The sequence below is a fragment of the Syngnathus leptorhynchus genome, chromosome 10 (assembly GCF_054491065.1).
Source record: "Syngnathus leptorhynchus isolate UIUO chromosome 10, UIUO_Slep, whole genome shotgun sequence".
Classification (NCBI taxonomy): domain Eukaryota; kingdom Metazoa; phylum Chordata; class Actinopteri; order Syngnathiformes; family Syngnathidae; genus Syngnathus; species Syngnathus leptorhynchus.
In genome coordinates this window covers 8,533,623-8,547,082 of record NC_141204.1, presented here as the reverse complement: position 1 = coordinate 8,547,082, position 13,460 = coordinate 8,533,623, and the positions used below count along the sequence as shown (strand labels likewise).

At 41.5% G+C, this 13,460-nt stretch overlaps 1 protein-coding gene across 3 annotated transcripts; it reads left to right on the top strand.

The window, feature by feature from the left end:
* The first annotated feature begins 1,214 nt into the window (after positions 1-1,214).
* Positions 1,215-13,340, top strand: rrbp1a (ribosome binding protein 1a). Of its 3 annotated transcripts, none has more exons than XM_085922679.1 (27): positions 1,215-1,484; positions 3,379-5,062; positions 5,788-5,942; positions 6,020-6,142; positions 6,477-6,629; positions 6,761-6,879; positions 6,975-7,128; positions 7,696-7,834; positions 8,011-8,192; positions 8,284-8,318; positions 8,525-8,600; positions 9,130-9,167; positions 9,251-9,308; positions 9,407-9,441; positions 9,528-9,594; positions 9,669-9,758; positions 9,849-9,935; positions 10,016-10,105; positions 10,227-10,319; positions 10,421-10,471; positions 10,552-10,632; positions 10,716-10,799; positions 11,210-11,287; positions 11,795-11,878; positions 12,064-12,162; positions 12,582-12,725; positions 12,818-13,340. In XM_085922679.1, the coding sequence occupies exons 2-27, from the start codon at positions 3,397-3,399 to the stop codon at positions 12,854-12,856; spliced, it is 4,020 nt and encodes a 1,339-aa protein (XP_085778805.1). In that variant the 5' UTR covers positions 1,215-1,484; positions 3,379-3,396; the 3' UTR covers positions 12,857-13,340. The 3 variants fall into 3 exon arrangements, with proteins under 3 accessions (XP_085778805.1, XP_085778804.1, XP_085778806.1); XM_085922678.1 differs by having other exon boundaries at positions 1,216-1,484; positions 8,281-8,318; XM_085922680.1 differs by lacking the exon at positions 11,210-11,287 and having other exon boundaries at positions 1,216-1,484; positions 8,281-8,318.
* The last annotated feature ends 120 nt before the right edge of the window (positions 13,341-13,460 follow it).

Genomic DNA, 13,460 nt, shown 5'->3' with positions numbered 1-13,460 from the left:
CTTTGTTGCTTTACATTGAAACAGCCCTTCGTCTTAATACTCCCAAAAACACCTGCTTCTTATCCATTGGCCCTTGAGATAAATGTCTACAAGAGGTTAAATGCAGTAGAGCTCCATAGAAATGGGTACAAAATTGCTGACACAATAGCAATTTTCTTATCTTCTGAACAAGACGGACAGGTGGACTTCAATGGAGATTTAAGTGATAGTTTACCAACCCTCGAGGTGCACAGTATGCAACATTGTCTCTAAAGTACAACCTATGTCTTGTCAATAATAATACATTGCCGTTTAAAATCAATATTTGAACTTTCCAAATGTCGCTGTGCCCTGGCCAGCCCGGTATTTGCCGTCAAACACAACTAACAAAGCCGCCCACTTTTTGAATGATTCTTAAGATAACAAGGCAAATGCTCTCATTGCATAATATTTGTATGCCTAGATTATAACTTCAAATTATGGTCTTGAATTGAATTATAAAATTTCAACACTTTCATGTTCCCATTTGAGCTAAAAAAAAATCTATGAAAAGTTATTCGGTAAGCTTCCCAACCCCGTCTCAATCCGTTAGTGAGCAATTCTACTTTGCTGATGTAATCTTACCGCTGTGCCATATCAAGATACAGATTAGACAGCATAATTATTGCACAAGTGTGCCCGAGGCTATCCACAAGGCTATTTTTTCTCTATAATGCACAGTTTTAAAGTTTTGGAATGGTCAAAAAAGCCCGTCTATCAGGTATGGCCATCTCTTGTCTCACGTAATGCAACACATCCCTCAGGTTGATTCGTGGCCCGTGAATTTGGCGATCCACTCCTACTCAATGTCTATGATAGTTGATGATGAATATGTGCTGATGTGCCATAAATTCAGTTTCTCTGCTTCATAAAGACAGTTTACCAAAGAGGACATTGCATGCTGTGTTTGAGAGTTGATAATTGAAAAAAAAATCTGTGTGAAATGTAAATACATTTATTTCAGTAAGTAACGCTACACAATATTAAAATTAAATTGTAAATTGTGCAAATATATATATATATATATATATATATATATATATATATATATATATATATATATATATATATATATATATATATATTTTTACAAAACCGTCCTTTGACAAAAAAAAGAAAAAAAAACATTGCACCCACGGCAAGTAAAGTAAAAACTACAACTCCCAGCCATGCCATTTCCTGTGAGAATGCATTCCAGCCAATCAGAGTTTCCCAGGATTAACGCTAGCTTTCTGGGGCACGGGGCCAGCACGTCTAGCCAGCTAGAAGTGCCACGACTTCACAGTAGTCCAGCGATTGCCCGGTGTAGTTAGGGAGAAGATAATCTGAGAAAACGCAACTAAGCTAAACAGCTGCAAACACAGAGGAACGGCCGATCGCAATTGTTACGTCTACAACTGAAAGCTCTCGGCAGTCCCTCATTTTTTTTCTTTGAGCCAAGCAGACACGATCTCATCAATAGCGAGGTAAGTAGAGTGGGAATAGGAATTTTCAGATTCATAAAGACAGGAGAGCACTAGCTTGGCAAGCTACCGCCTGCTAAAACCAAATCTGCCTACTTCTGCACATAAACTTCACTGTTAGTTAATTTTGCGTAATTTGCGTTTCGTCTGCACATATTATAACGTTTTGGCTGCAGTTCTCTTGACACGTCATTCTAAAAAGTTCACGTCGCTAGCCAAGTTCATTGATTCCCACTGTTAGCTAAGGTGCTACCGTGAAAATGAGCGATTAAATGCATAATTATATGCACGAGTAATTTCACAATTATGCATTATATTTGCTAGTACGTCCGTTTGACAGATAGTTTTTTAATGCCTCTTTGTATTGTAATATTAGCCGGGGCAGTACACCAGTAAAAAAAAGAAAATCGCCAACATCAACTGGATACACGGAAGTTTGTTCAGAGTTTTAAATAGAATGGAATTGTGCTTTAAAATGCAATAAAGGTATGATTTCATAGGTGTGAGTGTGTGAGTGCGTGCATGCGCACGTACGCGCGCCCCTGTGAAACTCGGCTGCTGTGCAATGTACACGTCTTGACTTTTACTCGACACCCGTAGAGTTTTACCTGCGTGTTGTTTCACTTTTATTTTCCATTCAGCATATTTTTCACTTCATACAGCACATCAACTATCAAAATACTTATTTATGTGAGAGTTTATTTGTGTGTGGGGATGGGGGTCTATTTTTTGCTGTTGTGTAATAGTTAAATACAACTTTGAATATTTTTAATCTGTATACAGTCGAATTTCTTTGAGATTATACTATTGGGGTCTTTATTCAAAGGAGTGCAAATCTGCAAGAAAAGGGAGACAGTCATCAGAAGAGTGCGAGCGCAGATGTCCTGATGTGTGACGTGACATTCTATCTCTGCCAATTTTTAGACCCTGATACGAAAAGAGACTCTTTTCTCTGTGAGCCTACAGTTTAGTATAGTTTTTCTGAAAATCAGACAAATACAAAATGCTCTCGTGTTAAAAAAAAGTCTATATGTGTAATGCATTTAAGATTAAAAGTTTACTGTCACAAATATGTAACTATAAGTATATCAAATATAACAAGTTAAGCACATTTCATGTCCAGTGTTGCAAAAATTAAAGCTCATGAAAAAGACTTGAATTCAAATTAGTTTCTTTGCACACTTATGTGGAGAGTTGGATTTACCTGCTTCATGATTTTTAGCCTGAGGCTAGAGTTTTTGAAAGTGCACAACAGTGACATCTTGAGGCAGTTTCGGGTAAAAAAGGCTATCTGGAAAAACCTCCCAATGAATAGGCACAGGAAACCTTTTATAAACTCCAGTCATTCCGCATGTTCACAACAAATATATTGATTTTATTTGAGTTTTTTCTGTATTGTTTTAAACAATCGCTTATTTTAAATCTAGGGGGATTCAAGTGAAAATGAAGATACAGTGGTACAAAAAGCCAAGCCCAATACAGATCTGATTCAGGAAGTAGTGGAAATAATCAATAAATAAAAAATCCCGGTTTAAACTGTCACTGTTATAAAACTGCATCGCTTATTTTAAGTAACATGTCACCATGCTTGATCCCCGTGTAATACAAAAATGTAACATCCACCAATCCATCCAGTTTCTGTAATGCCTGTACTCAGTCGGGTTGCAGGTGACCTAAAGACCAGCTGGCTTTGTTGTGTAAGGCAATGTACATCTTGGACTGGTTTCCAGACAACCACAGGGCATGTAAAGATAGACATAGTATAGAAGCGCTTTCTTGTGCCACTTGGTATTCTTATGCATACACTTGCAATCCCTTATGTTTGGACCCCAGGATCCCCCTTCATTCATTTTGTTTGCACAAATCCATGTTAAAAGATGCATTTCTCTCTTTTTAGGTGAACTAACATTGAGCAATGGATATCTATGACCCCCAGACCCTTGGTATATTGGTTTTTGGTGGATTCATGGTGATCTCTGCAGTTGGGATCGCTCTTGTGTCTACCTTCTCGATGAAGGAGACCTCTTATGAAGAGGCTCTGGCGAAACAGCGTAGGGAGTTAGGTAAGACACCGTCAGGTAGCACAGAGAAAAAGAAAAAGGACAAAACAGCTGACAAAAAGAACCGTGGAAAGAAAAAGGAAGAAAAGCCCAATGGAATGATCCCAGAAGCTAAAAAAAACATTGAGAAAGGTCAAGCTGGTCAAGTCCCCGAGCCTACTGCTTCACCAATTGTGGCTACTGCTCCTGCCTCTAAATCGGCACAGCCTAAACCAAAAGCTGTCAAACAATGCCCAACTCCTGCTCAATCTTCACCTGTGCCCGAGTCCTCACCCGTACCTTCGCCTAAAGACAAAAAGAAGAAGAAGTCAGCCAAGATTGAGGAAACCTCCACGCAGCCTAAACTTGCACCAGGCAAATCCTCATCAGTTCCTTCAGTCCAGGTCACGGAACCTGCCAAGGCCAAAACTGTAGCCGCCTCTGCTCCAACCAAAGTAGTTCCCTCAACCTCTGCACCTTCCAAGGCTTCCCCTGCTTCACCGTCAACCAAATCTACTAAGTCTGCTCCGTCCTCGGCTAAATCGGGTTCGCCTTCTACCAAATCGGATAACGTTGCCCCCGCCTCTACTAAGTCCACACCAGCCTCACCCAAGTCTGCCCCGGCCAAGGATAAGTCCGCCCCGGCCAAGGATAAGTCCGCCCCGGCCAAGGATAAGTCCGCCCCGGCCAAGGATAAGTCCGCCCCGGCCAAGGATAAGTCCGCCCCGGCCAAAGACAAGTCCGCCCCGGCCAAAGACAAGTCCGCCCCGGCCAAAGACAAGTCCGCCCCGGCCAAAGACAAGCCCGCCCCGGCCAAAGAAAAGCCCGCCCCGGCCAAAGAAAAGCCCGCCCCGGCCAAAGAAAAGTCCGCCCCGGCCAAAGAAAAGTCCGCCCCGGCCACTGATAAGTCCGCCCCGGCCAAAGACAAATCCGCCCCGGCCAAAGACAAATCCGCCCCGGCCAAAGACAAATCCGCCCCGGCCAAAGATAAGTCCGCCCCGGGCAAGGACAAGTCTGCCGAGGACAAGTCCGCCGCAGCCAAGGACAAGTCCACCGCGGCCAAAGAAAAGTCCGCCGCGGCTAAAGAAAAGTCCCTCCCGGCCAAAGAAAAGTCCGCCCCGGCCAAAGAAAAGTCCGCCCCGGCCAAAGAAAAGTCCGCCCCGGCCAAAGATAAGTCCGCCCCGTCCACAGATAAGTCCGCCCCGGTTAAAGACAAGTCCGCTGGGGCAAAAGACAAGTCCGCTGGGGCAAAAGACAAGTCCGCCGGGGCCAAAGACAAGTCCGCCGCGTCCACAGACAAGTCCACCCCGGCCAAAGACAAGTCAGCCACCCCCGCCTCAACCAAATCAGGAAAGTCTACCACGGCTGTGTCCAAGTCTGCTGCTGCTCCAACCAAGTCTTCAGCGGTACCCACCAAGTCTGCCCCACTGCTTGAATCTGTCATTAAAGATGTTCCCGTCATGGCTGTACCTCCAGTTGGGTCTAGTGCACCAAAACTCCAGGAGCCCAAGAAGAAGGCCTCCAAGAAAAAATCTGAGAGTGGTAAGTAGAGGAAGACCACCCGTTCTGTTTCCCATCCTGTTTAAAATATTGTCAGATTTTATATTTGACTATACTTAAACATTCGAAATTAGTTCGACATTTATGCGGGTTGTTGTCTACCTGCCATAACCTAACATTTTTTAAATCATTTTGTGTTAAATTTTAGAGCAAGTTTGTTTGTTTTTATTTTTGTCAATTTCGTTTAGTTGTGTCGAGTATATGAAAAGAAACTCCCAAAAGGTCACCAAATATAGTCAATTAAAAGTCTCCAATGACTTTTTGAAGATTTACAATTTCATAACATCTGTGTTTAGAAAAAAATCAATACATTTGATAGGAAAATGCAAAAAAAAAAAAAAAAAAGCATAAAAGCACTGGTCATTGTGAGTCTGCTTTCTTCTTGTAACTGAGAAATACACTCACTTTCTTCAAATGCAATGCTGTCAGTGCAGCCTACTACTCTTGCTGTGGAAAGTAGTGCCAGCAGTGGCACTTGGGAGAGCAGAGAGCATGACAAGCTTGTTTAAACATGGCTGTCCTCATTTGCCTCAACAAAGACTATCAGTGCCCTGAACAATAGGTTGGGAGGCGGATGTGATTCTCGGGTTCCTTGGGCTTCTCTTTGCCCTGGTGCCACAATGCACTCATTTCACCTTGAGCCTCCTTTCACCAGCCATGTGTGAACAGTTAATAATTTCTGCCACTTGTTTGTTTCCCCTCTACAGTGGAAGTTGGGGATTCCGCTGACACTCCACTGTATCTACCCTACAAGACTTTGGTGTCCACCATCAGCAGCATGGTCTTCAGTGAGAGAGAAGCTCACAGCCTCATCGAGATGTTGTCCGAGAAAGGCGGCATCATCCAGGACACCTGGCACATAGTATGGAATGAGACCTTGTGTACTCGCTGCTTGCACATAGGGATGCGAGCGTTAATGTGCTTGCTGTGCATTTACAGGCCACTCAGAAAGGAGACCCAGTGGCCACGCTAAAGAAACAATTGGAGGAGAAGGAGAAACAGCTGGGGGCTCAGCAAGAAGACTCCTCTGCAGCTAAGAACCGTCTGAGAGAGCTGACTAAGGTTAGAACATCTCATTCTCAAACCAAAATCCAGCTGTCATCCCTGAATCCAGCTGCCAAAATGCAAATCATAAATTTTGCAATATGTTAAGATGGCGTTCACAGATTATTTTGAATGACTTGAATTCCGCTAATGAATTTCCCATGCAAATCTTTCTTAATTGTTGAGGCTGTGCTGTCATTGAATATACAATATATTAGTCTACATGATATTTGAACATTATTAGCTTCAATTCAGTCATCACAAAATATTAACCCAGATGGCAATTATTGTAAAATTGGAAGAATACTGAATGACCCTATGCTCATCTCTTGCAACCCTATGTGCTGATTAGGAGTTGGCTGCTGAGAAGTCCAAGGTGGCTAGTGTTGAGACCAGGCTGAGTTCTCAGCTAAGCAAGAGGGAGCAGGAAATGATTGCTTTGCAAGCTCGTATGCAGGCCAGCTACCAGGACCATGTAGCACAATCCCAGAAGCTCACTGCCAAGGTATTTTAATAGTCAGGATTGTTTTTTGTTGTTGTTTTTTTTCTGCTAAGCAGTTTTGCTTTATCAACCAGTTGCACACAATACGGTTTCTAATTTGACTCATTTAAAACAAAAATGTGGAACTCTGTTAGATTGTCAGCCTGCAAGATCAGATAGAAAAAGGTCCCAATGCCCAGCTGGCCCGTCTCCAGCAGGAGAACTCTATCCTCCGTGATGCTCTCAACCAAGCTACTAGTCAAGCTGAGAGCAAGTAAGTTTACATTCAGCACATTGTCAACACATCTGCTTTTTAAAAGCATGCGTGTTGTCCAAAAATGCTCTTCTCTGACTTTATCCCGTCCTCAGACAAAATGCGGAGCTAGCCAAACTGCGTCAGGAATGTGCAAAGTTAACCAAGGAACTTGGAGAGAAGACTGAAATTCTGCATACTGACGAACATGTGAGGAGAGGGTTGGAGGCCAAGGTCTCTGCCACAGAGAAGCAACTGTCTTTGCTGCAGGTTAGATTGGCCATTTAATTTCTTTTTCCACATCTATTAAGATCAAGTTCACTGATTTTCAACAAACCTGCCTAATTGAGAAGTTAATTTTTTGACATCACAAACTAAATTGGTATGTAGGCACAGAAAAATCTTAAGTGTTTCTCTTCTCCAACTTTGATTGGGGAAAAAAAACCTAATAAAATGCAGCAACCAATGATTTTGGTACATATAGTTTTTGTATCTTGAGTCCTCTGGTCATCTAATTTGTCACTTCTGGCATGCTGTTTCTTTTCTGTTTATGGGTAGTAATTGACTGAGTTTCCTGGAAGTCAGTTGTCTAGTTTATTTAATCATTAACTCAACCTGCTCCAGTTTAAGGTCTAAACCTGACTTAACTTCACACCTTATTTGATTTACTAATAAATGACAATGTAAATATGTGGATCTAATCACCAACCATCTTTTTAGACCATTTTTCTTAAATGTACAAAGTTTTAAGTATTTTTGTGGTTGGACTTCGGAAAGGATCACATACTTTGTTCTTCCTGCAATTTGACCTGTGCAAATTGTTTTTGACACTGTAAGGCCAACCATGCAGAGAGCCAGCAAGGCTTGCAAAGGAAACTAGAGGAGGTCTGTGAGGAGCTGAGAACTACACAAGCTGCAAAAAACACCCTGCAAGACTCTTTGAAGAAGGCCCAGCAGGACACCAGTGCACTCTCAGGTCAAGATGTATTATTATTATTATTATTAGTCTTATTACTATTATTATTATTACTATCATCATTATTATTATGTTATTGTTGTAATTATTATATTATTATTTTAGCGCTACGTGCATCAAAGATTTTAATTGCTGTTTTGAATGGCCTGTACTGACAATGCTGATCCTCTTTATAGAGTTTCAGGTGCGAATGGGAAATCTTGAAGCTCAGGTCAAGGAACGCGCCGCTCAGGTGGACGCTCTCACTACTCAGCTGGAGGGAACACAGGTTGAGAAACAACAGCTTGTGCAACAGTTGGCGTCCATCAACTCTTTGCTTGAGGCCAGTAAGAGTGAAAAGCAACAGGCTTCTGAGCAGGTGACTTTTTGTTTTGTCAACTTTGCTTTTCCGATCATTGACCACCTATCCTATTTAACAGTGTATTTTTATTTATTTTTTTACGCAGCAGATAAATCCTGCAGAACTGCAGCAATTAAAGCTCAGGTAAATGTTTATTTTTTTCATATTTAGTTAGCTTAGGTAAATGTTTCTTTATTTTTTTTATATTTAGAGAGCTCCAGAACTGGTTTGAGAAATGCCAGTTCTGTTGTTTTTGAAGTTACACACAGTAGTTCAATCCGACATAATTTTTTACTACTTTGAAACACTGTCCAAAAATGCCTGAAACGAACTGTACGTGCTTTGTGTAGCCTGCAGGAGAGGGATAACCAGTGTAACACTCTCCAAGAGGAACTGAAGCAATTTCAGATAAAGAAGGTGGCAGCGGTGAGTTTGAAAAACAAGTCAAATCCATTTTGGTTTTCTAGCATAAGTTCACAATCAAAGTTAGGTGTCTTAAAGCTTGGCGAATGGAGGCAAGGAAAAACTACCCTCTAAGGAAGAGACCTCAAACAGAACCCAGGCTCTGTGAAGCCAAGAGTCAGCCTCGATACTGCAGCGCCTCCTAACCCCGGCCAGTAGATAAATATGAAGGGGCAATGGCGCCGCCGCCAGTTGCATCTCCAGAAGTAGGGCACGACAGCCGCAGGGAAGAATGAGAGAAAGACAAAGAAAAAGAAACGCAGGTCAGTAATACTACATGGATAGTGACAAACAAGTTGGGATAAATAGGTAAGAAGGAGAAAGGGAAGCTGAGTGCAGTCTCGGATTATGGAAGCATAAATGATAGACATAATCATGTAGTGGTTTGTATGAAAGGAGGGAGGTTTTTCCATTTACTTAACACAACTACTGTGTTAAATCAAATCTGCACATTGTGAACGGCCTGGCAATTTACGACCTGCAATTCTTACAGGAGAACACCATTTCTGAGCTAGAACAGAGACTCAAGAGGTATGTAGCTGGTCGACTTGGCATTGTTTATTTCGGTCACATTTATACTCTTGATTGTTTTGACTTGATCCTCGTCTCTTTAGTGAGGATGCCGGCGTCATCGCCTCGCTTCAAGATGAACTCAAAAACCTTAAAGAGATGGTAAAGGACACTACAGTGCCAATGCCTCACTTCCCTTCCATGCAGAATAACAAAGGATTTTTGTTGTTGTTGTTTATGTCACGCCTTCTGCCTTACAGCAATCAGATGTCTCTGCAGAACAGATAAAGAGCAGGTAAAAGCAGCTTTGGACAAAAAAAAAAAAGGTCATTCCATTCTTTGGGCGTAAAAGAATTAAGTTTATCTTATGATTGTGTTTAGTCTGACAGAGAAGGAGGCCCTTGTCACATCACTACAAGAGCAGCTGAAGGAGTCAAAGCAAAATGAAGTGAGTATGTTTCGAATTCTCATTGAGAACACGTTGCATTCCTACGTTTTGCTGATGGTGTTGTCCATTTTCAGGCTGCAATGATCCAGCTAAAAGCTTTTGAAAGTGAAACCAAAGAATCTCTCCAAAAACTCTTCCCAGTTGTATCTTTAGAAACACAACAGGTTTGGAAACTGTCCCGAATATGTTTTTAATTCTGATTGTAACGTTCCTTTAAAAGGCAATCTTATGCCTGCTTTTTCTGTGCACTTCAGCCAAATTGGTTGCAGGGTTTTACGATCAAAGCTCAAGACGTTCTTAAACAGCACAACCAACAATCCAACTCAAGTCAGGAATCACCTGTAAGCAACAATATTTTTTTTTTTCTGTTTCATATACTGATTAAACATGATTCCATACGTCACAAGTGAATTTCTTTTAGGAGTTGCTTGAAAAGTTGAAGGAGGCTGAGGAGAACAACACGACCCTGCAAGCAGAGTGTGAACAGTACAGGACAGTTTTAGCTGAAACGGTAAACGAATGATTGTTTTCCATAGAAGTACACAAACACTTGAAAATGCCTGAAAAGTGGAATGAGCGTGTCGCACGAGCGTGTCTTTAAATGGTGCGTTCGGATTTACTGTTGTCTGCAGGAAGGAATGCTGAAACATCTGCAGAAGAGTGTGGAGGAGGAGGAGTCGGTGTGGAGGTCGAAATTGTCGAGCTCCGAGGAGCAATTGAAAGCGGTAAGTAATATTTACCTGGTTTAAAGCCTCGTTCAGACAGCTGCGACACTTAAATCTCTCGGTGCTTTTTCTCTGACATCCAGTATTTCTTTTGTCACCAGGCTTTAGAAGAAGTACAAAAAATGGAGTCAGAGAAGCAAAGTATAAAGCAGGTTTGTTAGTGCCCCTCCCTTCCCCCATAGACCTCCATTTTATGAATCAAAATAATTTATAACTGTTTTATGTTTTGCAGCTGAAAGAGCAGATGATGCTTCTGGAAGCACAGCTGGAGAAGCAGTCAGATAACCATTGCATCGCTGAGGAGATGGAACAGGTAGTTGCAAAAAAAAAAAAAAAAAAGCTTTTTTATTTATTTTTTATTATACATTTTATCCATACGATGTGTTCTGTGTTCAGCTAAGATTGCAGCTGTCTGGCAGTCAGAAGCAGCTGGACTTGGCCCACAAGGAGGTCCAGGCACACAAGGAGGAACTTGCAAAGGTTTGACCCCACCCCCTTCTCAAGCCCACTTTCACCGCTTGAATCCTATTTGTTCATTCATGATGTGTTCACATTTGAAATAATTGACTTCCCTGGTTCCGATAAAAGCAAAATATAGTACATTTTACACCACATGGTTTTCCCTTGCTTTGTTTAGCTTTTATACTGCTGCAACAATTTTGTGACTTAACACCAGACCAAAAAATTTAAAGCACCTTACATAGGAATCTACCAGGGTGCTAGTATCGAATCAAATTTAAAGAAACTCAGTGTGAAGATTTAAAATGCTTCCCTGTGAACAAGCAATTGCAGAAATGTCAACTGATGTGAAAGAGAAGCGGCCGGTCACAGTTGTTATTCAGTGTGAACTTCGTATTGTGTGTGTGATTAGCAACAACTTCCCATTTCAGGTCAGAGAGCAGCTGAGCCAAGTCGCGTTGAGCGGCCAGCCCGAACAGAACGGCCCCACAGTGGCTCATCCGAGTCAGGTCAGGGTGCAGCCGGCACAAGGCACCCTTGGGGCACCAGGCGCTTCTTGCCAGAGCATACAGGACAATAACTCCCGCTAACAATACTTTTGATCCAGGCTCATAATAATTTAAAAAAAAAAAAAAAAAAAGTATATTAAAAGAAAACAACAACTGAAATATACACACACGGAAAGCGGGTATACACCCAGATCCATTTCGTTTGCGGTTTGTCCAGTCTGCTCTGACATTGCTAGCGTTTATGCTAACGTGTTAGTTGACTTTAATGTGCTCTCACAACTAACCACTCGCCTCTTATTTGGGCATGCAAGCTTCCTCTGCACTCATATGTGAAAATGACTGTGTAGCATTGTTGACTAGAGCCTTTTGCCGAAAGACAACTTGCAGGTGGAGTAACTTCTGTATGCGGATGTGTGCTGCTAGTTTGACAAAAAGAGTGGTTGCTGAAACGCATACATGCGCGCACACACACACACACCAATAATAACGGCGTTTGTGTGTCACCAGGTATTGTCTGAGTTCAATCAGACAAGTGAGAAGCTGCAAGGAGAGACGGCTGCGAGACAGAAGTTGTCTGAAGAGTTTCAGCAGGTACAAACCATTCTCAGTTTATGCCTCAGAATAAAAAGCTGCAGAGCTCCTGCTGTTTGAGGGGGTGAAAAAACTGTTTTTGGGAATTATATTTTATTTTTATTATTATTAAATAAGATAGAAAATGACTTACTTATTGAAGACAGCTCATTTTGATAACCTCTGTGTTTTGGCACACCTTGTAGGCCCAGGAAACCATCACAGAGCTTCAAGCTCAACTGGAGCTTCTGAAGGATTCAGCAGAGTCACAGCAAGGTGACTCGGAAGATGTTGATCAGCTCAAGGTATGGTCACGTTCCATTTTCCAACAATATGTCGGCACCTTACTTATTTCACACAAAGTTCACTTTGAAAGCCAAACTTTCTACTTTGTTTTTTAGTTTTGAATTATTTGCCAGTGCCACATCATCTTTTATCTCTTTAAATTCAGCAGAGGGTAGTGATGCTCCATTTTAGATTTGAACTCACCTCAATGTAATCGTATATGACGACCATATACGTGATGTCATCCTTGACGGCGTTCTTTGGTGTTACAAAAGAGCTAAAGAAAAATCAACACAAACTGCTATAGTCTCTTAAGCGGTTGGAACTATAAAGTGTATTTGTCCAGATTTTTTTTTGAGGGGGGATTCCAAATAGTTTGACTTTTTGGGGCATTTGAAATTTTACTGTTGCAGTAAGTTTGCCTTTGCTGTTTCTTCAGGAACGTCTGGAGAAGGAGAAGAAGTTGTCCAAAGACCTGGGGCAGGCAGCCACCAAGCTCCAGCACCTTCTCAAAGCAACACAGGAGCAGCTGAGTAAAGAACGAGAGACGGTGGTTACACTACAGGAGCACCTAGATACCAAGGTGAGCCAACGCAAAGCTTCACACATTTTTTACAGTACATGCAATGACACTACTCTTCTTGGTTTGACTCACTTTTGCGTTCTCTTGTCAAGGGAGAGTATGTGGAATTAAAGGAGGGAACATCCGTCTGAGATGAAGCTCACTGTGTGGACATCAAGCCAAATATGCCTTATGATTACCGTAGTTATGCATTCCAAAATTATTTCTTTTTTGTACTGTAGTGGGGTTTCTTTTTCTTTTTTTTGTTTTTAAATGAAATGCCAGTAATCAAATGTTTGATATAAGCATTTCAAAGGATAGGAGGAAAACATGCTGCAATCTTGACTAAAAACTCGCATTCCATCAACAATTCTGACTATGTCAGATGTGTATCCCCTCTGTCTTTTAATCCAAATATTTCCCCATGGTTCAGTGTTAAAAGGGAAACCGGGTGTACGTTAAACGTACATTAACCTGTGCAATTACTTTGTATGTTTGTTTGTTTTTTTCCTAATGTGCTTGACTGATGGTAACACTTCAATGACAGTACAAGTGCTTCGCGCCTGATTCGCTCCAAAGCAGGCCACCGACTTGTGTTGAATTTGTATGAATGAATAAACTACAGTCTAACTATAATCATTTGGATTATTTTTCTGACTGCTGCAACAACACGACTATTGTAAATATTTTCAAATCAACTAAGGTGGAAACAATATTTGCACACACAAAAATGACTTATTCAACAAATAAAGTAGG